At 42.6% G+C, this 26,304-nt stretch overlaps 1 protein-coding gene across 1 annotated transcript; it reads left to right on the top strand.

Annotated features, from left to right (window-relative positions):
• Positions 1–401: 401 nt before the first annotated feature.
• LOC120040895 (zinc finger protein OZF-like) lies at positions 402–7,136 on the top strand. The gene is made up of 3 exons (XM_038985897.1): positions 402–619; positions 722–851; positions 6,039–7,136. The coding sequence occupies exons 1-3, from the start codon at positions 402–404 to the stop codon at positions 6,951–6,953; spliced, it is 1,263 nt and encodes a 420-aa protein (XP_038841825.1). The 3' UTR covers positions 6,954–7,136.
• The last annotated feature ends 19,168 nt before the right edge of the window (positions 7,137–26,304 follow it).

The raw sequence follows: 26,304 nt of genomic DNA on the forward strand, positions 1-26,304 counted from the left end.
AACGCAGGAGAATCAATAAGGAAGAGACTGATTCTCTCCTTGTGACCCTCCTGCGTAACCATGCCCAGTGGAGCGGTGGCCTCCATAGTCGACCATTAGGGTCAGGGCTAACTATCTAGGGCGTGCACAGGGAAGGGCATATCCACAGGAACAATGGGGATCCCTAAAAATGATCTGTCAATAAAATTCCCAGCTGCGCCTGAATCTACGAGCGCCTTAAGCTGGGAATGCGGGGAAAATTAATAAACAAAAACATGTGAGCAACCAGGGACTCTGGGTGAGCCTGGTGCCGACTCACCTGGGGTGACACGAGAGTGCCCTGTCTGCTGCCTCGACTCCCAGAGGAACCTCCCCAGCACCGACTGGCAGTGTGCCCTCTGCGGCCACAGATGGTGCATGGAATGGCCCCGCCTCCTGTCGCCCTAAGTGCAGCACCTCCCAGCTCCATGGGCGTCGGCGCGGTGGTGATGGGAGATGGAATCGACAGACCCCGATCTGGATGTCCGCGGGTAGCCAGCACGTTATCCAGCCGGATGGACAGGTCCGCCAGCTGCTTGAATGTGAGAGTGGTGTCCCTGCAGGCCAACTCCCGACGGACGTCCTCGTGCAAACTGCACCGGTAGTGATCGATTAGGGCCTTGTCCTTCCATCATGAACTCCTGTGCGCTCCTCGTCCCCTGCCTCAGGTGCACGAGACGTTCACCCGCCGCTCTACCCTCAGGCGGGTGGTCAAAGACTGCCCGAAAGCGGCGGGTGAAATCCATAAGGCGTTGGCCCACTCCAGGGCCTTCCCTGAGAGGCAGGAGACAAGGACGGCCACGCTCTCACGGCCTGAGGGAGCCAGGTGGACGGTTGCCAGGTAGAGCTCTAGCTGGAGCAAGAACCCCTGACATCCCGCCGCCGTACCATCATACTCCCTCGGGAGGGCGAGCCGGATCCCACTGGGACCAGGTGAAGGAGGGGTCATTATAGGTGAAACTGGTGGTGCTGGTGGAGACGCTGGAGGAACTCCTCCTCTCTTCCATCGCTCCATTGTGTGCAGCACGCGGTCCATGGCGCTGCCGAGATGCTGGGGAATAGTAGAGGCCTGCTGGACTCGCTCCTCGACCCCTACTGCAGGGGCACCTGCTCCTGCTGACTCCATTTGAGGTGCGTGTTTCTGTCAAGGCTTTGGGTAACTGGTGAAAAGGAGTCAAGCGCAGGAGAGTTGAGATGCGTGGACAAGGTATTTAATACACGAAAAAACACCAGTATAGAAACAATAGAACGGTGCGTGAAATATACCGGTACCACGAATAAACGGGCGTAGATACAAAGCCCGGCAACAAAATACCAGCCGTCAGATACAGCCATCAACATAGAATAAACACGCACACATACATGTGGGAAACAGAGGGTTAAATACTGAACATGTAATGGATTGGCGATGGCTAGAAGTCCGGTGACTTCGAGCGCCGCCCGAACAAGGAGAGGGACCGACTTCGGCGGAAGTCGTGACAGTTCCTCTTATAGAATATTAGCTCAACAGTATTGTGGAGCTCCTGTGCCTAAATATAAACAGCACCGGCACCTTTTTCAGTCCAAGTCAAGCACTGAATTAGATAATTGAACATATAATATACACTGCTCAAAACAATAAAGGGAACACTAAAATAACACATCCTAGATCTGAATGAAATATTCTTATTAAATACTTTTTTCTTTACATAGTTGAATGTGCTGACAACAAAATCACACACAAATGATCAATGGAAATCAAATTTATCAACCCATGGAGGTCTGGATTTGGAGTCACACTCAAAATTTTAAGAGAAAAGCACACTACAGGCTGATCCAACTTTGATGTAATGTCCTTAAAACAAGTCAAAATGAGGCTCAGTAGTGTGTGTGGCCGCCACGTACCTGTATGACCTCCCTACAACACCTGGGCATGCTCCTGATGAGGTGGCGGATGGTCTCCTGAGGGATCTCCTCCCAGACCTGGACTAAAGCATCCGCCAACTCCTGGACAGTCTGTGGTGCAACGTGGTGTTGGTGGATGGAGCGAGACATGATGTCCCAGATGTGCTCAATTGGATTCAGTTCTGGGGAACGGGCGGGCCAGTCCATAGCATCAATGCCTTCCTCTTGCAGGAACTGCTGACACACTCCAGCCACATGAGGTCTAGCATTGTCTTGCATTAGGAGGAACCCAGGGCCAACCGCACCAGCAAATGGTCTCACAAGGGGTCTGAGGATCTCATCTCGGTACCTAATGGCAGTCAGGCTACCTCTGGCGAGCACATGGAGGGCTGTGCGGACCCCCAAAGAAATGCCACCCCACACCATGACTGACCCACCGCCAATCCGGTCATGCTGGAGGATGTTGCAGGCAGCAGAACGTTCTCCACGGCGTCTCCAGACTGTCACATCTGTCACATGTGCTCAGTATGAACCTGCTTTCATCTGTGAAGAGCACAAATGTCGAATTTGCCAATCTTGGTGTTCTCTGGCAAATGCCAAACGTCCTGCACGGTGTTGGGCTGTAAGCACAACCCCCACCTGTGGACGTCGGGCCCTCATTACCACCCTCATGGAGTCTGTTTCTGACCGTTTGAGCAGACACATGCACATTTGTGGCCTGCTGGAGGTCATTTTGCAGGGCTCTGGCAGTGCTCCTCCTTGCACAAAGGTGGAGGTAGCGGTCCTGCTGCTGGGTTGTTGCCCTCTTACGGCCTCCACATCTCCTGATGTACTGGCCTGTCTCCTGGTGGCGCCTCCATGCTCTGGACACTACGCTGACAGACACAGCAAACCTTCTTGCCACAGCTCGCATTGATGTGCAATCCTGGATGAGCTGCACTACCTGAGCCACTTGTGGGTTGTAGACTCCGTCTCATGCTACCACTAGAGTGAAAACACTGGCAGCATTCAAAAGTGACCAAAACATCAGCCAGGAAGCATAGGAACTGAGAAGTGGTCTGTGGTCACCACCTGCAGAACCACTCCTTTATTGGGGGTGTCTTGCTAATTGCCTATAATTTCCACCTGTTGTCTATTCCATTTGCACAACAGCATGTGAAATGTATTGTCAATCAGTGTTGCTTCCTAAGTGGACAGTTTGATTTCACAGAAGTGTGATTGACTTGGAGTTACATTGTGTTTAACTTCTTGTCAATATGGGGGCGCTGTTTCACCAGTGGAAAAAAGTGGCCAAATTAAACTGCCTCGTACTCAATTCTTGCTCGTACAATATGCATAGTATTATTACTATTGGATAGAAAACACTCTCTAGTTTCTAAAACCGTTTGAATTATTTCTCTGAGTGAAACAGAACTCATTCTGTAGCACTTTTCCTGTCAGCGAGTGAGATTTCAGAAATCCAGGTCCCTGTTCTGAGATCAGTTTATAAGTCCCCATGCAAGCTATGAGGGTACATGCACTGCATACCCCTTCCTCTAGATGTCAGTAAGCGGTGAGACTTTGAATGGAGTCGATTGCGCAATCTGGGACCTTATATTAGACCGTGGAACAGGAAGTACCGTTCTTTTCAACGGTGCGCTTGGCGCATGAAGACATCAGAATGGCGTCCTGCAAACGCTTTCGTTTTAGTATTTCTATATCTCCGGTCATGTTTTTATTCATTATAGGTGTTAAAGACATCATACGGTAGTTAATTTAAACCGACTTATAGCAGTTTATTGCGATTTTCTGGGATTTCTTTGTGACGCGCTTCCATTTGTTGGGCACCTCTCCAGTGGGTGGCTAACATTTAGCGGCTAATTCGACTGGACAAGAGGACATCTTTCAGCCAAAAGACGATTGTTTTGAAGAAAGGACACCTTGCCCAAGATTCGGATTGAAGCTCACCTAATAGTAAGCAGTCTTTATGCTGTTAATTAATTGTTCTGTTGTTAAAAGTAAAATGCATGAGACGGCATTTCTTGCAGTATAGCATTGCGTTATCGCAGCCTGTATTGCGCAGTAAGGTTAATTTTAAAAATGTAATTCAGCGATTGCATTAAGAACTAATTTGTCTTTCATATGCTGTCCACCCTGTGTTTTTTTTGTCAAGTTTATGATTATTTATTGATTAGACTAGGTGACTCTCCAAGATAGCGCCAAAAATTTTCTGGGGAGCTTGGCAACTTTTCTCATTGTATAAGCACTATTTGTGCTGCTAAATATGGACATTTTCAAACAAACTATATGCATTGTGTAATATGATGTTACAGGACTGTCATCTGAAGAATTCTGAGAAGGTTAGTGAAAAAATTATAATTTTGGTGGTGAATACGTTATCGCTATGTTTGGTTGGAATCAATGCTGTTGTTTGGTTTGCTACTGTGCTAAGCTAATATAACGTTATATTGTGTTTTCGCTGTAAAACACTTAGAACATCTGAAATATTGTCTGCATTCACAAGATCTGTGTCTTTCAATTGCTGTACGCGGTGTATTTTTAAGAAATGTTTTATGATGAGTAATTAGGTAATACACGTTGCTCTCTGTAGTTATTCTAGTCGATTTGTGATGGTTGCTGCAATGGTAAACTATGATTTATACCTGAAATATGCACATTTTTCTAACAAAACATGCTATACAATAAATATGTTATCAGACTGTCATCTGATGAGGTTGTTTCTTGGTTAGTGGCTATTTATATCTTTATTTGGCCGAATTTGTGATAGCTACTGATGCAGTAAGAAAATGGTGGAGTAAAAAAAAAGTTGTCTTTTGCTAACGTGGTTAGCTAATAGATTTACATATTTTGTCTTCCCTGTAAAACATTTTATTTTATTCACAAGATCTGTATCTTTCATTTGGTGTCTTGGACTTGTGATTTCATGAACATTTTATTATATGATATCCCTGTGACTTTAGGCTAGGCTATGCTATTCAGCTTTTGTGATGGGGGGGCTCCCGGATCCGGGTTTGGTAGGCGTTAGAGGTTGTGTTCCCTTTATTTTTTTGAGCAGTGTATTTTTAGAGAATAAAGTGCCAGAACTGTCAAGACAATAACTTTTTGTGTCTGTTTCTCATTGTTACTACAGGACTAGAATTAAGTCTGAGGCCGGTAACATCAACAGTGAGGACAAACCCAGCCTGCCTCTCTCCTTCCACACTAAGTCCAAACCCACAGTCACTGGGTCCTGATTGTGACAGTGGGGCCCAGTTTGCACTGCAGGATCCAGAGATGGCATCAGTGAAGCTGGAAGACTGCAGGCAAACACTGGAGCTGAATGTCAACATTAAAGATGAAGAAGAGGAGGAGAAGATTGGGACATCTGTTAATCATGGTAAGAGCAGGTTCTATCTAACTAAGTTTGTTGTTCATTCCAACGTCCCACTGTGTATGAAAAGTTACAGTAGAACTGTTTCATGATGAACTGTTTCAATGAGAAGGTAGATGTTATTTCATGCTACTGATACTTGCATGGTTTGACACCAGTATTGCCAGCATTTGTTTTATTAACTGAGCTATCTGGAGTGCTCAGAGAGTAGACTAAAGTAGTGAAGTAGACAAACTGCCAGTGTTTTAAAGTTCTATGAAGTGAGTCTGTGTAGTTACTAACCCTTGTGATAGTGAGTGGAGGATGACACGCCCCTTTTTAGCTTTCATCTCTTACCCACTTTTAGAATAGTTTTATTCCCCTGTATTGTACAGCCTACTGATATGAATACATATGTCACCCGGTACAGACAGAAGAGGACCGGCCACCCCTTTGAGCCTGGTTCCTCTCTGTTTCTTCCAAGGTTCCTGCTTTCTAGGGAGTTTTTCGTGGCCACTGTGCTTCTACACCTGCATTGCTTGCTCTTTGGGGATTTCGGGTTGGTTTCTGTAAAGGACTTTGTTACAACTTATGTAAAAAGAGCTTCATAAAATACATTTGATTGACATGTATATCACACCAATTGTCTGGTTGTTCTGATATTGTTCACACAGGAGACAATGTTGAGACATTCTCTACATCCAGAGAGCATCAGCAGGAAGATCACAGAGCAAAGAGGTCTCACCACTGCCCACATTGTGAGGAGATTTTCCCATTTCTATCAAAGCTAAAAATACACCTAAAAATACACACAGGAGAAAAGCTTTACTCCTGCTCTGACTGTGGAAAGAGTTTCTCTCATCGGGACACCTTAAAAAGACATGAACATATACACACAGGAGAGAAGCCTTACTCCTGCTCTGACTGTGGAAAGAGTTTCTCTCATCGGGACACCTTAAAACAACATGAACATATACACACAGGAGAGAAGCCTTACTCCTGCTCTGACTGTGGAAAGAGTTTCTCTCATCGGGACACCTTAAAACAACATGAACATTTACACACAGGAGAGAAGCCTTACTCCTGCTCTGACTGTGGAAAGAGGTTCTCTCATCGGAACACCTTAAAACATCACGAACATATACACACAGGAGAGAAGCCTTACTCCTGCTCTGACTGTGGAAAGAGTTTCTCTGTACCAAGCAACCTAAAACAACATGAACATATACACACAGGACATAAGCCTTACTTCTGCTCTGACTGTGGAAAGAGTTTCTCTCAACCAAGCCACCTAAAACAACATGAACGTATACACACAGGAGAGAAGCCTTACTCCTGCTCTGAATGTGGAAAATGCTTCAAAACATCAACTGCACTAAAAGTTCATCAGAGAACACACACAGGAGAGAAGCCTTACTTCTGCTCTGACTGTGGAAAGAGTTTCTCTCGGCCATGCCACCTAAAACAACATGAACGTATACACACAGGAGAGAAGCCTTACTTCTGCTCTGACTGTGGAAAGAGTTTCTCTCAACTGGGCACCTTAAAACAACATGAACGTATACACAAAAGAGAGAAGCCTTACTCCTTTTCGGACTGTGGGGCAAGTTTCTCTCGTCCGGACACCTTAAAACGATCTGAACATATACACACACTGGAGAGAAGCCTTACTCCTGCTCTGACTGGAAAGTGTTTCTCTTGAATGTGCCATTTAAAAAGACACCAAGGGAAACAAGAGAGGAGCCTTACCACTGATCTGACTGTAGAAAATGTTAAAACACCAGCTGAGCTTAAAGGTCATTAGAGAAAAGACAAAGGAGAGAAGCCTTTTTTAAAAAAAAATTATTTAACCTTTATTTAACCAGGTAGGCAAATTGAGAACACGTTCTCATTTACAATTGCGACCTGGCCAAGATAAAGCAAAGCAGTTCAACACATACAACAACACATAGTTACACATGGAGTAGAACAAATATACAGTCAATAATACAGTGAAAAATAAGTCTATATACAATGTGAGCAAGTGAGGTGAGATAAGGGAGGTGAAGGCAAATAAAATATATTAATAAATAAAAATATAAAAAGGCCATGGTGGCGAAGTAAATACAATATAGCAAGTAAAAAAACACTGGAATGGTTGGTTTGCAGTGGAAGAAGGTGCAAAGTAGAGATAGAAATAATGGGGTGCAAAGGAGCAAAATAAATAAATACAGTAGGTAAAGAGGTAGTTGTTTGGGCTAAATTATAGATGGGCTATGTACAGGTGCAGTAATCTACGAGCTGCTCTGACAGCTGGTGCTTAAAGCTAGTGAGGGAGATAAGTGTTTCCAGTTTCAGAGATTTTTGTAGTTCGTTCCAGTCATTGGCAGCAGAGAACTGGAAGGAGAGGCGTCCAAAGGAAGAATTGGTTTTGGGGGTGACCAGAGATATACCTGCTGGAGCGCGTGCTACGGGTGGGCGTTGCTATGGTGACCAGCGAGCTGAGATAAGGGGGGACTTTACCTAGCAGGGTCTTGTAGATGACCTGGAGCCAGTGGGTTTGGCGACGAGTGTGAAGCGAGGGCCAGCCAACGAGAGCGCACAGGTCCCAGTGGTGGGTAGTATATGTATACATTACTTCTGCCCTCAATGTGGCAAGAGTTTTTCCCAATTGGGCAATGTAGAAACACACCAATGGATACACACTTGAGAGAAGCCTTATCACTGCACTGACTGTGGGAAGAGATTCTACAGATTGGGCCATTTAAAAAGACACCAATGTAAACATAAAGGAGAGAAGCCTCATCAGTTCTCTCAGACCAGCTAAGATTAGACACTCCACTTAATTCTCATGTCATTAAATAACTGGCAACGTTGAATTGGATCAAATGAAGAAAGTGTAGAACACTGTTGTAATCCTATAGTTTCTCACTGCGAGAGAACAATGCAGAGGAAAGGGAGCGTTATAGAATGTTAGCCTCTCTTTACTGATCAGTGTGCACCTTGTCAGTTTTGGTGTGAGAGAGAATAAAGTAGACAGCACACGTCAAACGTTTGATTCATGACCCTATGTCCGGATGACGTGTGCATGCCCATATTTGGGCATCCGGTCAGGACATCCTGGCGGGAAGTGATCACGTGGTTATGCCCATATATGGGCATCCTGGTCCTGTTCTCACGCCTTAGTGAGTGCGGCAATATTTATATGATGCCTTTGAAGTTGTCATGATGATTGATGTCTAGGGACCTCTTTGAACTGGGGAGATGAACATTTCAAAGAGTTTGAACCCCCAGAACACTAAACAAGATTTAAAAAATCAGCATGGATTTTGTGATCGGTGGCAAAGCAGTGATGACTGTAACAACGGAAGCAGGACCTCGGTTGAAACATAGAGAAAGGGCCAAGTATCAAGCCACAATATACGATGCGCCAAAAAAGCGGTTTCTAAGTGTGTGTATAGAACCCAAATACCGCCCGCAACTGCTCTGAAAGATCAAGTGCTGATGTCTAATGGACTTCAATGGGGGTATCGGTTTGATTACCTGGCCTGTAGAGTGAACCTCTATACGGTAGCCGAAGGAGAAGAATATACAGACCAGACTTTAGGAGTGGACTACGGGCTTGAAGACTGGATGGTTTTTCGCAAGGTTGTGTGTCCCGAACTGAGCCTTATCACCAAGGGTTATAGCTTGTTCACGGGCTACGAGACCCGTTGGGAAGGTGCCCCTGACTCCTCAGGAAGAATATTTCACAGGGTGAAAATACAAAGAAAGAATGGACTTCCATGTGGCTACGTGGAGTTCTATATCAGCAACGAGGAAACCCGCAACCAAAACATTCGTGATGGTGGCCTGACTGGGGATTTTAGGTTGCGCATGCTTATTCCTTTTAAAATTTGGGATCTAATGGAATTGAAAATGTTACAGCTGTTGGACGCTCTCTTTGTACAGAGCCAACAGCGGCAGAGCATTGTTCATGTAAAGAAGTGCATAATATATACGAATCCTGAGGATTATGATTCAAAGGAGCCCCAAGAAGGTACATCCTCAGAAGGGACAGCCTCCGAAGAAAACTAAGTACGCGGCTGCGTTAACCACGCCCTGATACCCTAAGGACTGGTTCAACAATAAAAGGAGTGCCCTTAAAGCCTCCAGTTCTTCATTTCATCATACACCATGGATATTCATACAACATACCAGGACTCCGATACGACATGGGGGCCAGACCCTAAGGACTCTATGCCTCGCAGCCCGACATTCTACTCCCCCCTGGCGAGACCCACGACACCCCCTACATTTACACAGCCTGAGGATGTGTTTGATGGGGTAGTCAGTACTATTTTTGTGGACACCATCAAGGCCTCTGTAGCCACACTTTGACGTGGTGATTGGAGAATATATAAGAGAAATGCATCGGTTGTGAGATCAATCAACCCAGCCAGCGCCGTCATCCGTGCCTATACGACCCGCCAAGATACTACTTCTTCAACCATTTTGAGGAGCTGGTGAAAAGACTGTGGTCCTGCAGGTTTATACCATCGCTGGTCAGAGCCCTGAAGTCTATGGGTCTTGTGCCGTCTATCTCCAGAGTTTACGGGGTAACCGAGGCATTCCTACATGAACTGAAGGAGGCAATCTACATCCACGAGAAACTCAAAGAAATCCGACACACCCTGGTGGACGACAATAAATACCGGGAAGCTGTGGTGGCTGATGTGATGACTTTCTGGCTCAATAAACCCCAAGAGACCGAGTGACATTTTGTTATTTAGTTGTAAAGCAATGGGTAACTATGTGTCTACGATGTTAGAGAGAATAAATAAAAAAAATATTTTGAGAGAACTTACAAATGTTATGCATCAGATTATTGAAAATAAAGTGAACAATGTATCGTTCTACACAACACACAATGCCTGGGTTAATGAAGAGCGTGTGCTGAAAATGGAACAAATCATGAATTATGTACGACATACGGGCGAGAGTCTGCAATGGACACAACTGGTATCACGTCTTGTGGATGATTCTGAAGAATTAGAAACAACTTTGTCTAAGATTTTACTTTATTTGTTTGAAACACTATTTAATTGTAACGTGTATCATATTTGTTGTTTATATGCTTATATATCGGACATGTGTGTTTAAAAAAATTCTGCGACACAAGCCTGTAAATCTAAACCAAATATACAGGGTGTTGCATGCTGTGATCGTTGAGAAAACTGGGACATGTATCCTGCAAAGAATCCTGAATTGTCTGTATACGTAATAATACTTGATGCATAAAATAAAAATTCTAAAATGAAAGTGAAATGTTGTCCTTATTTGAAAGTGTCTCATTAACGTTATTGTACCTCAGCGAGGCAAGAAGGATGGCGGAGCAGATGTTGAAAAACATTTATTATAATCCCTCTAACCCCGGGTCTTATGGGGGTAAAGAGCATTTCCAGAGAGCTATAGCCGAAGAAACAGGTAGCCTGTTAAGCGATGCTAAAGTGAATGAGTGGTTATCAGAGCAGGATGCCTATACTCTCCATAAACCTGTAAGAAAACAATTTCCAAGAAATATAGTTTTTTCTACGCATCCCTTGTCCCAATTTCAGGCGGATCTATGTGACATGCAGGCCCTTGCAGATAAAAATGATGGAAATCGCTACATGCTAACGGTTATAGATATTTTCTCTAAAATAGCATTTGTAAGGGGCTTAAAAAATAAGAGCGGGGCAGAGGTGACCCGGGCCTTTGACTCTATCTTGACGGAAGGAGGAGCCCCCAAGAAAGTGCAGACTGATGGCGGAAAATCTTTTTTTAATAATACTTTTCAGAAACTCATGAAGCACAATATCGTACATTTTGCTACAGGCTCGGATTTGAAAGCTTCAGTTGTTGAACGCTTTAACAGAACTCTGAAGGAGCGGATGTGGCGATATTTTACAGCTCACAACACGCATAGATATATCGATATAGTTCAAGATTTAGTGAAGGGATACAACAGCAGCTACCATAAGAGTATACATATGAAGCCCTCCGAGGTCTCTTCTGAAGACTCTTTTCAAGTCTTTAAAAATCTGTATGGTTTGTTCCCCCTTCGTAAGAAAAAAAAAACATTCAATTCATAGTGGAGGACTTGGTGTGTATATCCAAGCTGAGGGGTGTTTTTGACTAAAAATATGAGCAAGGTTACAGCGATGAGTTGTTCACCGTTACCGAGTGTCTGCCACGCATACCCCCGGTCTACAAGTTAAAAGATTATGACGGGGAGCTTATAGAGGGATCTTTTTATGAGAAGGAATTACAGAAGGTACAGTTGGGTAAAGACAAAGCCTTTCACGTGGAGGAGATTCTAGATCAAAAGAGAGAAAAGGGTCAAAAATGGGTGCTGGTCCGCTGGAAAAACTGTCCCCAAAAGTTCAACAGTTGGGTATTAGAGCACGATGTGGTGGAGGCATCGGGGGTTAACTTAAACCCTCATGCATGATGAATACCCCATCATTCGCGTGTACACAGGAGTGCATCATGGAACAGACCGGCTTCTACCTGACTTTCCCCACTAATGCGTCTGCACATATATATCGTAATAATCAGAGTTTGAATTATACTACCAATTTTCCAAGGCCTATAGAGTTATCAGAGGCCTGGGAAGTAGGTCTCAGCGAGATTACATACCCCCATAGTTGGTATAATATCAAAGATAAGGACCGTGATTTTTATTGCAAAAAGTTATCGGAACCTGCAAAACTTATTAAGCTTAAAAAAGGATTCTATAGAACCGTCGACAGGATCGTCTCAGAGTTGAATGAACTCCTAACCCTGAACAATATGGAAATATTCCTGATCTACAACCCTATACATAAACGGGTACAAATCTCAGGGGATGCTGAGGGGGTATAAAGACCAGCGGTAATTTAGCCTACATGTTGGGGATGGGTCCCAATAAATGGACGTATGTGAAAGATAAATTATTCCCATTCCCTGCGGATATACATGCAGGATTTTACAACACATTTGTGTAAACCGACATCATATCCTATCAATGGGTCGGAGACAGCTGTGTGCCCCTCCTGAGAACAGTTCATATAGACGGAAAGGATGGGGACATAATCACTGTCACCTACGACAAGCCACACTACGTACCTGTAAGCAAGAAATATATTGAAAACATTCTGGTTGAGCTTAAAACGGATCAGAACGAAAACATGGAATTTACTTATGGTAAAACGATTGTAATACTCCACTTTAGACCCTCCAAAACCTCTCTACATATATAATATTTGTATTATATATATTTATAAACATAATATAAATAAATTTTAAAAGGGTTATGGACCATCAACATCTCGACCCTAACCGCTATGTCTCATATTATGTTGGTCAAGTGGGTAATGGACTACCCGGCTATTATGGATCCCCGACCATGTACGGTTCGGGGATAGGAGGTATATTTCGTAACCTCTTTAGGATGGTTTTACCGTTTATGAAGAGAGGCTTCAGCATAGCCAAACCACATTTAAAATCAGCAGCTAAAAATATAGTAAGTGAGGTTGTAGCCAATGCTAAGACCAGAAGGGCGTCACCAGATGCCGAGCATCAAGAAGGCTCGGGGCTTATGATGTTGTCTCGAAGACCAAAAAAGAGACCTCTGGGTATAAGGCGCAGGCTTGCCACTAAAAAGCGGAGGTTAACAGTTAAAAGAAGCTCAGTAAGTCAAAGACATGGTAAAGTGAGGAGGTCTGGACCAAAAACGACAAAAAGAATACTCTGAAGTATTTTCTAAAAGAACAAGCAACATGGCTCTTTTACACCGCATGTCCTCTGAAGCTATAAAGACAGAGCTCGATCTTTTCATGGCCCCCTTAACCCAACATTCAATAGAGAGGTCCAGTTATGTGGAGATAGCCCCACTCTCTGTCATTACCGACAACGGTCCTATAGAATTTTTCATACCAGGCCACGGTGACAACTATCTGGACTTCAACAACACCTTGGTGCATTTGCGTCTAAAAGTGACCAAAAGAGATGGCACTAATATTGCAGGCGATGCCAAAGTAAGGTCTCATTAATTACCCAGTAGCCACCATGTTCTCCGAAGTGGATGTGACTTTGGGTGAACGCCTAATCAGTCAAAGCAGTGCCACATACCCTTATAGGACCATCATGGAGTGTTTACTCAACTACTCCGAAGACACTCTCAAGACACAATTCAGCGCCGGGCTGTTTAGCAAGGATACTGCAGGAGGCTCTGTGGAATCGACAGACCCTCCCACTTGTGCAAACAAAGGACTGGAGGCACGCGCTCGCTACTGCACCGAATCTCGAGAGTTTCATTTGCTAGGGCCTATACACTCTGACATTTTCTTTCAAGAACGTTTACTCTTAAATTCAGTTGATTTAAGAGTAAAATTTACCATTGCCAAGGATGAGTTTTGCCTGATGTCTGCCCAGGACGGGGACTTTAGTTTAAAAGGGGGGCAATGCTTTTTATTAAAAAAGTGTCTATCTCCGGCAGTTTGTCTGGGTCACTCACAGGCTTTGATGAAAGGAAATGCCCTTTACCCTCTCCAAAGAATTACCATGAAAACCTTTAGCATACCTGTGGGCAGTAGAATCTGCAGTCAAGAAAACCTATTTCTAGGATCTTTACCTCGATACGTGGTTATAGGTCTGGTTGATCACGCCTCTAATACGGGCAGCTTAGATAAAAAAAATAAACACTTCAATGCAGAGTATGTAGCTCTCTGTCAGGAAGGACGTCAGGTCCCTGCTAAGGCTTTCCAACCGCAATTTAATAACCGGATATCTGTGCGAGAATTTTACAATCTATTCCTGGCTACAGGGCGGCATCTAAAAGATCTCTCTTTACCCATTGACAGAAATGATTTTGCAGAGGGTTACACATTGTATGCTTTCAATTTATCACCTGATGATGACACCTCAGGAAATCTGTCTGTGGCGTCCCAAGGTAACCTTGGGCTGGAAATGCGTTTCCATACACCTTTAGCCTGTACAGTTAGCATGATTGTTTATGCATGCTCTGGTTCAATCTTGGAAGTGAATGCCCGAAGACAGGTCTTAGTGGATTATTATTAAGGATTGTTGAGCAAAGACATGAATACCCAAGAGTTGGAAGGGCTCTTGAGCCGATTGATTGGAAAACAATTTTGTGGAGTGTTGGCTTGTGATGAATTACCTATTGAGAAATGGCCGGAGCGGCCTGCCATGTTTATTGTCAATACCCATCCTAAACACATGCCGGGTGAACATTGGCTCGCTATGACATTAGAAGAGGAAGGAGGAAGAAAAATCTAACCTTTTTTTGATTCCTACGGCTCCCCCCCGGTTTTTCACATTTCCCCAAATCTATTAAAGAATTTTTGACCAAAAACGGATCAAAGATATACTACAGCATCAAACAAGTGCAAGATAACCTTTCCACTGCATGCTGTCAACACTGCGTATTCTACCTATGCCAAAGAGCCCGGGGAGTTTCTTTTGAAGATGTTATGTCTCTTTATAAGGATGATTTAAGAAGTAATGATAACGTTGTAGCTTGTTTTGTTAGAAAATATCAAAAGTGTTCAAATGTGTGTCCTTTAAGACCGTGTAATCAAGGCGTATGCTCACGTCAAATGTTTCAAGAATGCCACAAATGTTAAATTGCTTATTTTTTCAAATAAAATGTATTGAATTTAATCATAGTCATTCAAAAGTCTAACCACCCAGAGAGATCGTGATTAGGAAAAGGTCCTGAGACGTTCAGGGGGGTAAATGAGTTATCATCATCCCTTTCATATGGGGGCGGGGTTGTTGGGGCATCTTTAGGGGTGCTGTATCTCGTTGAAGGTTTTTGTTTTAAAGCTTGAATCTGTTGACGTAGCTTACAGTTGGGTACACCCGAGAGGGGAATGTTGAGTATTGCCAGGGCCTTAAGAAACTGACGCCACCCGGGAGGTCTTCTGTCATCATTAACCTTGTGGGCAGCTGTGGTACTTTTAAGCAAGTCAAGCATATGTGAACCCCTGACAACAGCGCCCTGAAGGATAAACTCTCCTCTGTCATTCCAAGTAGCGGTCCCCTTTGAGTCTTTTATCTTGTTCATGATGTATCTAACATTTTTCCTGTTACGTACCAGAACATGTGTCAACATGTCCTGCATAACTTTATCTTCAACAGGCATTTGATCTTCAACCGGTAAGATCGCAGGTACAGGCGTTACAGGGGCTTGGCTCTCGCTAGGCCCGTCATCTTTTAAAGGGTCCGGTAGGGAAAGCGTTAAATGGTTGGTCTCTCTCTCCCCTTGTTTTACCAAGGCCAAATACCTTTGCAATAGGTTTGTGTATTTTTGGATCTTATCATAGGGGTTCAATCCTTTTCAGTTCAAAATATCCTTCATGGCCGTATCCAAATCATTTTCCGCTGTTTGTCTGATATTTTCAGGACCCTGCATTTGTTTTTTAAGTCTATCCAACTCTTGTTGTGGCACCAAATACATTTTATTGGCCATCACACTCGGTGTTCACCCCCCACGTCTGGCAGCAATAAGGCTGGTGATGAAGGGCACAGCTATACTTAGTAAAGGTAGAAGAAAACCCCCAGACTGTTGTATGCTATGTCTTTTCTTTTGAAGACTGGCCCTTTTATTGGCAAAGCGTTTGATCGCGGTCTTTTGTCTCTTTAATTTTTTCAATTGGGTCAGGGTGAGTGGAATGTGTCCTTTGAGAAGATTCAAAGCAATCTCACATAGGGATAATATGAGATCTGAAGAACAGCGACCCAAGATGGCCTTCCGTTCTTTAGTTGTAGACCCAACTAGGCTTCTCAAGAGGGGCAGGTTTCTTTTTAAATGCAGAGACATAGCTGTTACTTTTTAGGAATGTACGCAGCAGGCCACTCCCATGGGAACAGACCGGTTCGTAGCCTCAGGTGTTCTGGAGTATTTGCTTTTAAATCCACGATTAAATAAGAAAATGGCGCTTTGGTAGCGTCCTCATAGCTCTCCATAAAGTAGGATTTCCTTCCCGGGTACATCTGTTGAGCTAGAGTGCTAATTTGCAGTTTGTCTCTAGGATTTTTGAACAAAACCATGTAATTGCGTTCAAGCTAATGGTACGGCTATTTTTACCTTGGTGAAACACATTCTGCACCAAGTAAAGCACGGACAGGTTTCTATGATGAGTATATTGGGTAAAAGCTCGTGCAATTTCGGGATGTTCGCTACCTGCAAATAGCATATCGTCCAAAACCAGCAGATTGCTTTTATGAGGAGGGAGAAGTTCATCATCAGACAGAGATTCAGGTATTCCTTCAACAAACTTTGATTTTTATTGTCTTCAATAATTCATCATACAGAGGTTGATAACACGAATAACACCACACAATATTATCCGGCTTTTGAGATAACACATGTTCAGAATTCTCTAAAATACTTTTTACAAAGCAAGTTTTACCACTATTTGATGGGCCTGCGATTAAGGCCGAAAATGGCAGTTGCAACCGGGGGTCAAAACCAGCTACAGCAGTACTTATATCTTAAGCTTTAAGACACACTGGGGGGGGGGGCTTGTAGCATAAGTCAGTAGCCAAAGGGCAATGTGGTCCCGTCAGGCAATAGCAGTCTCTTGTCATAGACTACCCTGAATCTTTTAGTAAGTGGGGTGTTCCTTAGATGGAAGCCCTTTTTATCCCTAACAATTTTTTTGTAGGAGCTCAAAATCTCCAATTCGCTATTCCTGTCGTTTATGAACCCCTCGAACCAGCGTGTGATTGATTCCAAGTTTACACGCGGGGCATTTTCATAGTTTTGAGTCACGCCTTTGGCTTTCAACACCACGTGATTGTCTTTAGTCCTAAAAGCATAGCTTTTGGGTCCACATGAGGACCATTCTGTGATATGGTCACCCTCTTCGAGTTCACTCGTTAACTTCTTGTCAATATGGGGGCGCTGTTTTCACTTTGTAAAAATGTGTTCCCCAATTAAACTGCCTCATACTCAATTCTTGCTCGTACAATATGCATATTATTATTACTATTGGATAGAAAACACTCTCTAGTTTCTAAAACCGTTTGAATTATTACTGTGAGTAAAACAGAACTCAAGTTGGAGCCAACTTCCTGTCAGGAAGTGAGAAATCTGAAATCGGGCACTCTGTTCTAGGGTCACTTTATTAATTTGCATGTATTCTATTGGTCGACATGCACTGCATACGCCTTCCCCTAGATGTCAGCAAGCAGTGAGAATTGGAATGGAGTTGCTAGGCAGATCTGAGGCCATATAAAGGGTCTTGGTACGTGGGGTGCACTCTTTTCAACGTTCGCCATGACGCGAGACAGACCTCAGGATGGCATTCTGGAAAGCTCTCGTTATAGGCCTTAGATATATCCGGCTCTGATTTTATTCGATATAGGTGTTAAAAACGTCATAATGTAGTTATTTTAAACCGAGTTATATAATTTTATATCAGTATGTTGCGATTTTCGGAATTTTCTTAAGTGCTTTGCCACATGGCTAATGTTTACTGCTAATTCCAAAGTTGAAGGCGACAATCTACAACCGAGCAACGATTCTTCTGGACAAAGGACAACTTGCCCAAGATTCTGATGGAAGCTCATCAAAAAGTAAGAACTATTTATGATGTTAATTCGTTGTTCTGTTGAAAAATTTCAAACTACTATTCCGCCATTAATTTCGGTGCGGTCTCGCTTTAACGCACGCTGTATGTCATAGTAATGTTAATTTTAAAAATCTAACACAGCGGTTGCATTAAGAACTAATGTATCTTTCATTTGCTGTCCAACCTGTATTTTTTTAGTCAAGTTTATGATTAGTTACTGATTAGATTAGGTGCCTCTCCCAAGATTTCTCCCGACATTTTCTTTGCAGCTTGGCTACTATTCTCATTGTATAACCACGATTTGTGCCGCTAAATATGCACATTTTACACAATATATGTATTGTGTAATATGATGTTATAGGACTGTCATCTGATGAAGTTTTGAGAAGGTTAGTGAAAAATGTAATATCTTTTGCTGGTTTATTCGCTATCGCTAACGTGCATGAATCAATGCTGCTGTGTGGTTGGCTATTGTAGTAAGCTAATATAATGCTAAATTGTGTTTTCGCTGTGAAACACTTAAAGAATCTGAAATATTGGCTGGATTCACAAGATCTTTGTCTTTCATTTGCTGTACGGTGTGTATTTTTCATAAATGTTTTATGATGAGTATTTAGGTAATTCACGTTGGTCTCTGTAGTTATTCTAGTTGCTTTGGTGAGAGTTGTGATGGTGGCTGCAATGTAAAACTATGATTTATACCTGAAATATGCAAATTTTTTGAACAAAACATATGCTATACAATACATATGTTATCAGACTGTCATCTGATGAAGTTGTTTCTTGGTTAGTGACCATTTATATCTTTATTTGGTCGAATTTGTGATAGCTACCTATGCAGGAAAAAAATGGTGGGAAAAAAAGTTGGTTATTTTGCTATGGTGGTTAGCTAATATAAATACATATTGTCTTCCCTGTAAAACATTTAAAAAATCAGAAATGATGGCTGGATTCACAAGATGTGTATCTTTCATTTGGTGTCTTGGACTTGTGATTTCATGAACATTTTATTATATGATATCCCTGTGGCTTTAGGCTCGGCTATGCTAGTCAGCTTTTCTGATGGGGGTTAAACCACCCAGATAGTTGCTAAGTGGGGGGTTCCAATCACCCTGTTTGCTTACATAGACCACAGAGTCTGAGTCGTGGTAAAGAACCCGCCTCTGAAGCTGTTCCATGAGGGGGTACAGTTCAAGTCGGCCATAGGCCGTGGTAAATGCTGCAAGAAACACATTTACATTACCCGGGGGTAGAACTCACTTCTGGTTGCGCCTCCATTGCACCAGGGCAATGTCTTGACTCAAGAATGGAAAATGTGAAATTTCGTATTGGTCCGGAAAAACAAATTTCAAAAATTCTTTGGGGTCTTTAATGATCGACGTTGTTAGCATATTGCATCTCTGCGATAATTTCCCCCAAAGTGAGTTCAAGTACAATTTCGACACATTTCTTTTGGTTTTGTTGACCTCTATTCTGTCAGGGTCAAGAAGTATGCCTTCTCTGTCGTGATAGTCTTGAATGTACTTGTCTTTGCTCTCTTGATCTGTGACCGATGCAGGATAGCCTGAAGCCATTTGCTTGCATCTCAAGAAGGTCTTGATGTACTCTTTAAAAAGAGTGTCTGATTTCCTGGAAAAGTTCCACACTTCAAAGATGTTGGCCACACGATACCCCATCTCTAGAGCCTTAGAGAATTCAACTGTGACCCATACACCTGTCAGGGCTCTTTCTTGATCTGAGTGATCACAAGGGCTTTCCTGGTTGTTGTTTTCACTGCAGGTGCGACAAAGGGGAAAGAAAAGTTTTCCTTGAGGTCCCTTGTAAGGCAACACTGGTATAAACAAACCCCTAGGAGGGTAGACAGTTGCTTTGATCAGACCAAAATAGTTTTGGGGTCAGTCAAAGTCGCGGTGAATCATTTCCGGATGCCCCATAGGATAGCATGAGGAACTCATTACATAATGATAAAGGGATGTAAAATCTACATATCCTATTGTCTCGTCGGGTTGCGCTACATACCACAATGTCAAAGCATTGGTACGGCCTCCATACAAGGCCTGTCGTGGTTCCAGGGGTTCTGGTGAGTCATAGCTGGAAAGGAAGGCTTGAACATGAGGATCAGACTTTTTGAGGGCTGTCTATTTGTGCTCCCACAAAACCACAACTTTTAACCCGTAAGTAGCCTGTAAAGAATCCAATTTGTCTTGAAACTCTTGGTACATTTCCCCAAAAGTCTTTTGGGTTAGGACACACATGGCCTGGGGCACAAAGCAAGATTTACAACCGTGGAAGAAACAACCGTTGTACTCATACGATAGGTTTTCATGCACGCCGATGCAATAGTTGTACAACTCCAGGGGTCAATGCCTGCATATTTGATTACCTCTTCTCTGGATCTGAGAAATCCTTCACGAAGTATAACCACATCATTGTCACAGTATGATTCCAGCTCTTTATGGAAATCAAAGGGGCCATGTCTTACTGTCTCGTACGACGTCATGAATCTCTCACGCTCTTTGGGAGACATTTGATCACACCCGTACATTTCGGGGCAGGGATAAGATCCAATATAATGTAGATTCTCCTCAGATGTGAAGAAGTGGGGGAACCAGCCTTTCACAGAGTTTTCAAAACCCAAGGCCTCTGGCATTTGAGCCAATCTCATGGGTAAGAAGCTTAACTTCTTATGGCTGAAAGGGGCAGTATTGAGTAGCCAGTTAAATCGTGCCCATTTCAAACGGCCTCGTACTCAATTCTTGCTCGTACAATATGCATATTATTATTACTATTGGATGGAAAACACTCTCTAGTTTCTAAAACCGTTTGAATTATTTCTCTGAGTGAAACAGAACTCCTTCTGCAGCACATTTCCTGACCAGGAAGTGGAATGTCAGAAATCGATGCTCTGTTCAACTTCATGCCTATACATGGGGAATGAACGTAAGAGTCTACGTACACTTCATACACCTTCCCCTGGTTGTCAAGAGGCGGTGAGAGAAGAAATTCTGTGTCTATCTTGGTCTGAGGTGGAATTAAAGCTCTTTGTATGACGTGACCGTCCATTTCCTGTTTCTGGAGCGCGCGAAAGAGGACATGGATTTGCCTTCTGTTTAGCTGTCGTTATGGACGACTAACATCTCCGGTTTAGATTTTATTTGATACATGTGACCATATCATCGTAAAGTATGTTTTTTCAATATAGTTTAATCAGATTATTGAAATTTTTTCGGGAGTTTTGCCGTGTACCGTTCTCTGACTTTGTTGACGTTGGAGAGATCCGTGCCACTTGGCAAGTGCCCATGCTAAATCAAGAGGGAAATTTGCCGTTCCAGATCCAAACAACGACTGTTCTGGACAACGGACACCTTGTCCAACATTCTGACGGAAGATCACCAAAAGTAAGAAACATTTTATGATGCTATTTCTAATATCTGTCGTGCATGTGAACTGGTCGTCGGCGCCCAAGTGTTTCTGGCTATTGTGGCTACGCTAATATAACGCTATATTGTGTTTTCGCTGTAAAACACTTGATAAATCGGAAATATTGTCTGGAATCACAAGATGCCTGTCTTTCAATTGCTGTACACTATGTATTTTTCAGAAATGTTTTATGATGAGTATTTAGTTATTTGGCGTTGGTGTCTGTAATTTTTCTGTCTGCTTTCGGTGCAATTTCTGACTGTAGCTGCAATGTAAACTATGATTTATACCTGAAATATGCACATTTTTCTAACAAAACATATGCTATACAATAAATATGTTATCAGACTGTCATCTGATGAGGTTGTTTCTTGGTTAGTGGCTATGTATATCTTTATTTGGCCGAATTTGTGATAGCTACTGATGGAGTCAAAAACTGATGGAGTAATAAAAGTGGAGTCTTTTAATAACGTGGTTAGCTAATAGATTTACATATTTTGTCTTCCCTGTAAAACATTTTAAAAATCGGACATGTTGGCTGGATTCACGAGATGTGTACCTTTCATATGCTGTATTGGACTTGTTAATGTGTGAAAGTTAAATATTGAAAAAAAATATCTTTTGAATTTCGCGCCCTGCACTTGAAGTGGCTGTTGTCATAAATGTACCGACGTCGGGCTTGCACGCCAAGCAGGTTAAACTGTCAATGTATCTCTGGTTGAAGGCGGGGTCTACAAAACACAAGATTTTACTACCTTGAGCTATGACTCTGGGTGCAACGCCTTGCTGTATCAAGGGGTTCAGAAGAAGGTAGGAGTCATAGGCTCGAGCATTGTGCGCTATAAACGTGAAGTTTCTGTACTGGGGTTTTCTAACGTGTTTTAGAAAGAGCAGTGCACAATTGGGTCCCTCGGCCGACCACTTTTCACCCTTGAAAGTCATGGTAGATACAAAAATAGGCAAATGAACCCCTGATTGCTGATTTGTCTCAAAATCATAGAACACGTATTTCTCTGAATGTTCATCTTCAGCCATGGGCTGAATATAACACTCGTGTGGCACTTCTTGAACCACTTCAGTGTCTCTGCTTTTCAAAGGCCCTTTACAGATTGGGCAATGTATGAATCCACACACATGCGGTTTAGCGCTATCTATTTTAAGGTTGTAATTGCAATGGCATTTTGGACATTTCTTGTTAATGTCACAACTGCTTACAGATTTACAGGCCTTGGGGTGCCATGTTTCAATTTTGTGTTTTTCGTAACAGTAGGCCGAACGACATGTGCGGTGGCAATCCTCACAGGGTGTCAAGTTTAAGGGTTGCATAGGACAATTTTTATCCAGACATACTGAACAGTTATAACGGCACGAGTGCCCCCCCCATTCGGGTGTAGCCGGTATGGCATGATGGACACACATATGGTGCGCCTAAAAACGCTGTGATGTTAGTAACGGCATAGTAATGTTCGTTTTGCACATACAAGTACAGAGTCTGAGGTTGGGCTTGTTTTGGAATTTCAAGAGAGCTGCATTAGCTCTACTGTGGTACAAAACCACAATCTTGATATTCAGAAAGTTTTCAAATTTGAGTATGTCAGAGAAAGCCACAGCATCACGTATACCTAGACCCACAGCAGTTTGGAGCTCTCTAGCCTTTTGTAACGCCGCTAGATCAGTACATCCAGGGTTGAGTAAATGGGACAGATCTATTGCAAAGCATAGCTTATTACCAGGATTGTGAACGTTTATGAGGTAGGCCCTTTTATTGCTTATGATTTCTGATTGCATTAGGCTATCTAGCTTCCGTCTCTGACCCCCACCACCCTGGGGTTGACGTATTATTTGCACTACAAGCTCGAGGGTCCTATCGCCTATGACGGATAAATTTGACTGAACAAGTCGTTCTAGCAGGGCGATAAATTGTTCAAGATCTGCTTCGCCATTGGGTAAAGTACATACAGTTTCAAGCATGTCATAATTAATTACACCTTTTTACTATGCCTTTCTTACAGATAAAGGGCCTGGTTAGCCCTGACCATTATCCGTATCCAATTCACCATCGCCATGCCTGGCTCTCTTGCACGCACCATCAAAGCTCCGTAAGTTTTCACTCCATGGGTAGATAATCCGTCGGGTATGTAGATCCTGGGTATGTCTCAAGGATAGACGTGGCCAGCGCCGTAATTGTTCACGATTTTGGGAAAGACTGTCCAGCTTATTCATAAGGGTTATGAATATGAGATAATATATCCATTTAACTTTTTATGGCTGCAGGGGCAGTATTGAGTAGCTATGATTAAAGGTGCCCATTTCAAACGGCCTCGTACTCAATTCTTGCTCGTACAATATGCATATTATTATTACTATTGGATAGAAAACACTCTCTAGTTTCTAAAACCGTTTGAATTATATCTGTGAGTCAAACAGAACTCATTTGGCACAAACTTCCTGACCAGGAAGTGGAAAGTCTGAAATCGATGCTCTGTTCTACTTCCTGCCTATATATGGGCATGATACGTAAGAGTATACGTGCACTTCATACACCTTCCCCTGGATGTCAAGAGGCGGTGAGAGAAGAAATTTAGTGTTTATCTTGGTCTGAAGTGGAATACAAGCTCTTTGTATGACGTGTCCGCCCACTTCCTGTTTTCTGGATAGCGCGAAAGGGGACATGGATTTGCCTTCTGTTTAGCTGCTGTTATAGGCGACTAATATCTCCGGCTTTGATTTTATTTGATGCATGTGACCATATCATCGTAAAGTATGTTTTTTCAATATAGTTTCATCAGATTATTGAAAATTTTTCGGGAGTTTTGCCGTGTTCCGTTCTCTTCCGTTTGTTGACATGGAGAGCTTTGTGCCACTCGGCAAGTGCGCTTGCTAAATCGAGAGGGAAAATGAACGTTCTAAATCCAAACAACGATTGTTCTTGACAAAGGACACCTTGTCCAACATTCTGATGGAAGATCACCAAAAGTAAGAAACATTTTATGATGCTATTTCATATATCTGTCGTGCATGTGAACTAGTCGCCGGCGCCCAACTTTGGGGTACTCAGCTATACCGAAGCTGGATGTCGTAATGAAGTTATTTTTTAGAATTCTAACACTGCGATTTCATTAAGAACTAATGGATCTATCATTTCCTAAACAACATGTATTTTTTTGTTATGTTTATGAATAGCTATTTGGTCAGAATATGTGTGTCAGAAAACGTGTCAGAAAAATATCGTTGCTGTTTAGACGTTGTGGAAAAAGTAGCTAAGTTAGCACAATGTGTAACCACTGATTTCAGCTCTAAATATGCACATTTTCGAACAAAACATAAGTGTATGTATAACCTGATGTTATAGGACTGTCATCTGAGGAAGAAAATCAAGGTTAGTCAAAAATTATATATCTTTTGCTTGTTTGTTACGATCGCTTACTTTTGCTACTGGGAAATTGCTTGTGTTTTTGGCTATTGTGGTAAGCTAATATAACGCTATATTGTGTTTTCGCTGTAAAACACTTGATAAATCTGAAATATTGTCTGGAATCACAAGATGCCTGTCTTTCATCTGCTGTACACTATGTATTTTTCAGAAATGTTTTATGATGAGTATTTAGGTATTTGACGTTGGTGTCTGTAATTATTCTGTCTGCTTTCTGTGCAATTTCTGATTGTAGCTGCAATGTAAACTATGATTTATACCTGAAATATGCACATTTTTCGAACAAAACATAGATTTATTGTATAACATGTTATAAGACTGTCATCTGATGAAGTTGTTTGTTGGTTAGTTTGGTTGGTTCTTGGTTAGTTAGGTTGGCTTTGTGCATGCACCTGTGCTGTGAAAAATGTCTGTCCTTTTTTTGTATTTGGTGGTGAGCTAACATAAATGTACGTGCTGTTTTCGCTGTAAAACATTTTAAAAATCGGACAAGTTGGCTGGATTCACAAGATGTGTACCTTTCATTTGCTGTATTGGACTTGTTAATGTGTGAAAGTTAAATATTTAAAAATATATATATTTTGAATTTCGCGCCCTGCACTTGAGCTGGCTGTTGTCATAAGTGTACCGACGTCGGGCTTGCAGCCATAAGAAGTTTTAAAGCTAAACACTGGCATAAAAAAGTTGACATCCATGCATGCTTTGGAAGATACATGAGAACTGACAGACTTTGTCGCATTTGCACTATCAAATTGTCACTTTGGAGTCAGGGCTATAGGCCATTGAAGCGATTCTTAGGGCCTTCAGATCACTGCGTCCGCAGACCTGTTCTTCCAGTGCATATCCGGGCACAGTTGTACCACTCAGGGCCTGTTCAATTTTACAGAGCGCTAGCCTAATCTTAAGCCATTCTCTCATCCGCAGAGCAGGAGAAAAACTCCCAGGTTTTGCCTGATAAAGGGGTTTGGGGCCACTGTCTGAATATCTTAACCGTAGAATCGTCCGGTTGGAATATGTAAGACATATGTCCCTCACTCGTACCCAAAACTCCTTTAAAACATTCTGGGGCTTAACACAGAACTTCCTCGAGGCTTTTGTCACTGGCTTCCTGACGCCAGACGCATAGCATCCCGAGAATTGGCCTAGGAGACATCATTTTCTGTTTAATGTTCAGGGTTTATTTTTAAAAATCTTGTTTAGTGTTCTGGGGCATGTCTTGTTCTGGGCTTTATTTATAAGGTGTCTGCCAACCCCAATACCTCAGGACATTCGTGTTTCATAGACAACAACCCTAAGGTCAATAAAACAGGGGACCATAAATGTTCATCTCCCCAGTTCAAAGAGGTCCCTAGACATCAATCATCATGACAACTTCAAAGGCATTATATACATATTGTCGCACTCACTCTAAGGCGTGAGAACAGGAACAAGATGCCCATATATGGGCATAACCACGCGATCACTTCCCGCCAGGATGCCCTGACCGGATGCCCAAATATGGGCATGCACACGTCATCCGGACATAGGGTCATAAATCAAACGTTTGACGTGTGCCGTCTACTTTATTCTCTCTGGTGTGTTTTTTTAGCTTCTACTGTAAAGATATTGAGATTACCTTA

The sequence above is a fragment of the Salvelinus namaycush genome, unplaced genomic scaffold (assembly GCF_016432855.1).
Source record: "Salvelinus namaycush isolate Seneca unplaced genomic scaffold, SaNama_1.0 Scaffold390, whole genome shotgun sequence".
Lineage (NCBI taxonomy): Eukaryota > Metazoa > Chordata > Actinopteri > Salmoniformes > Salmonidae > Salvelinus > Salvelinus namaycush.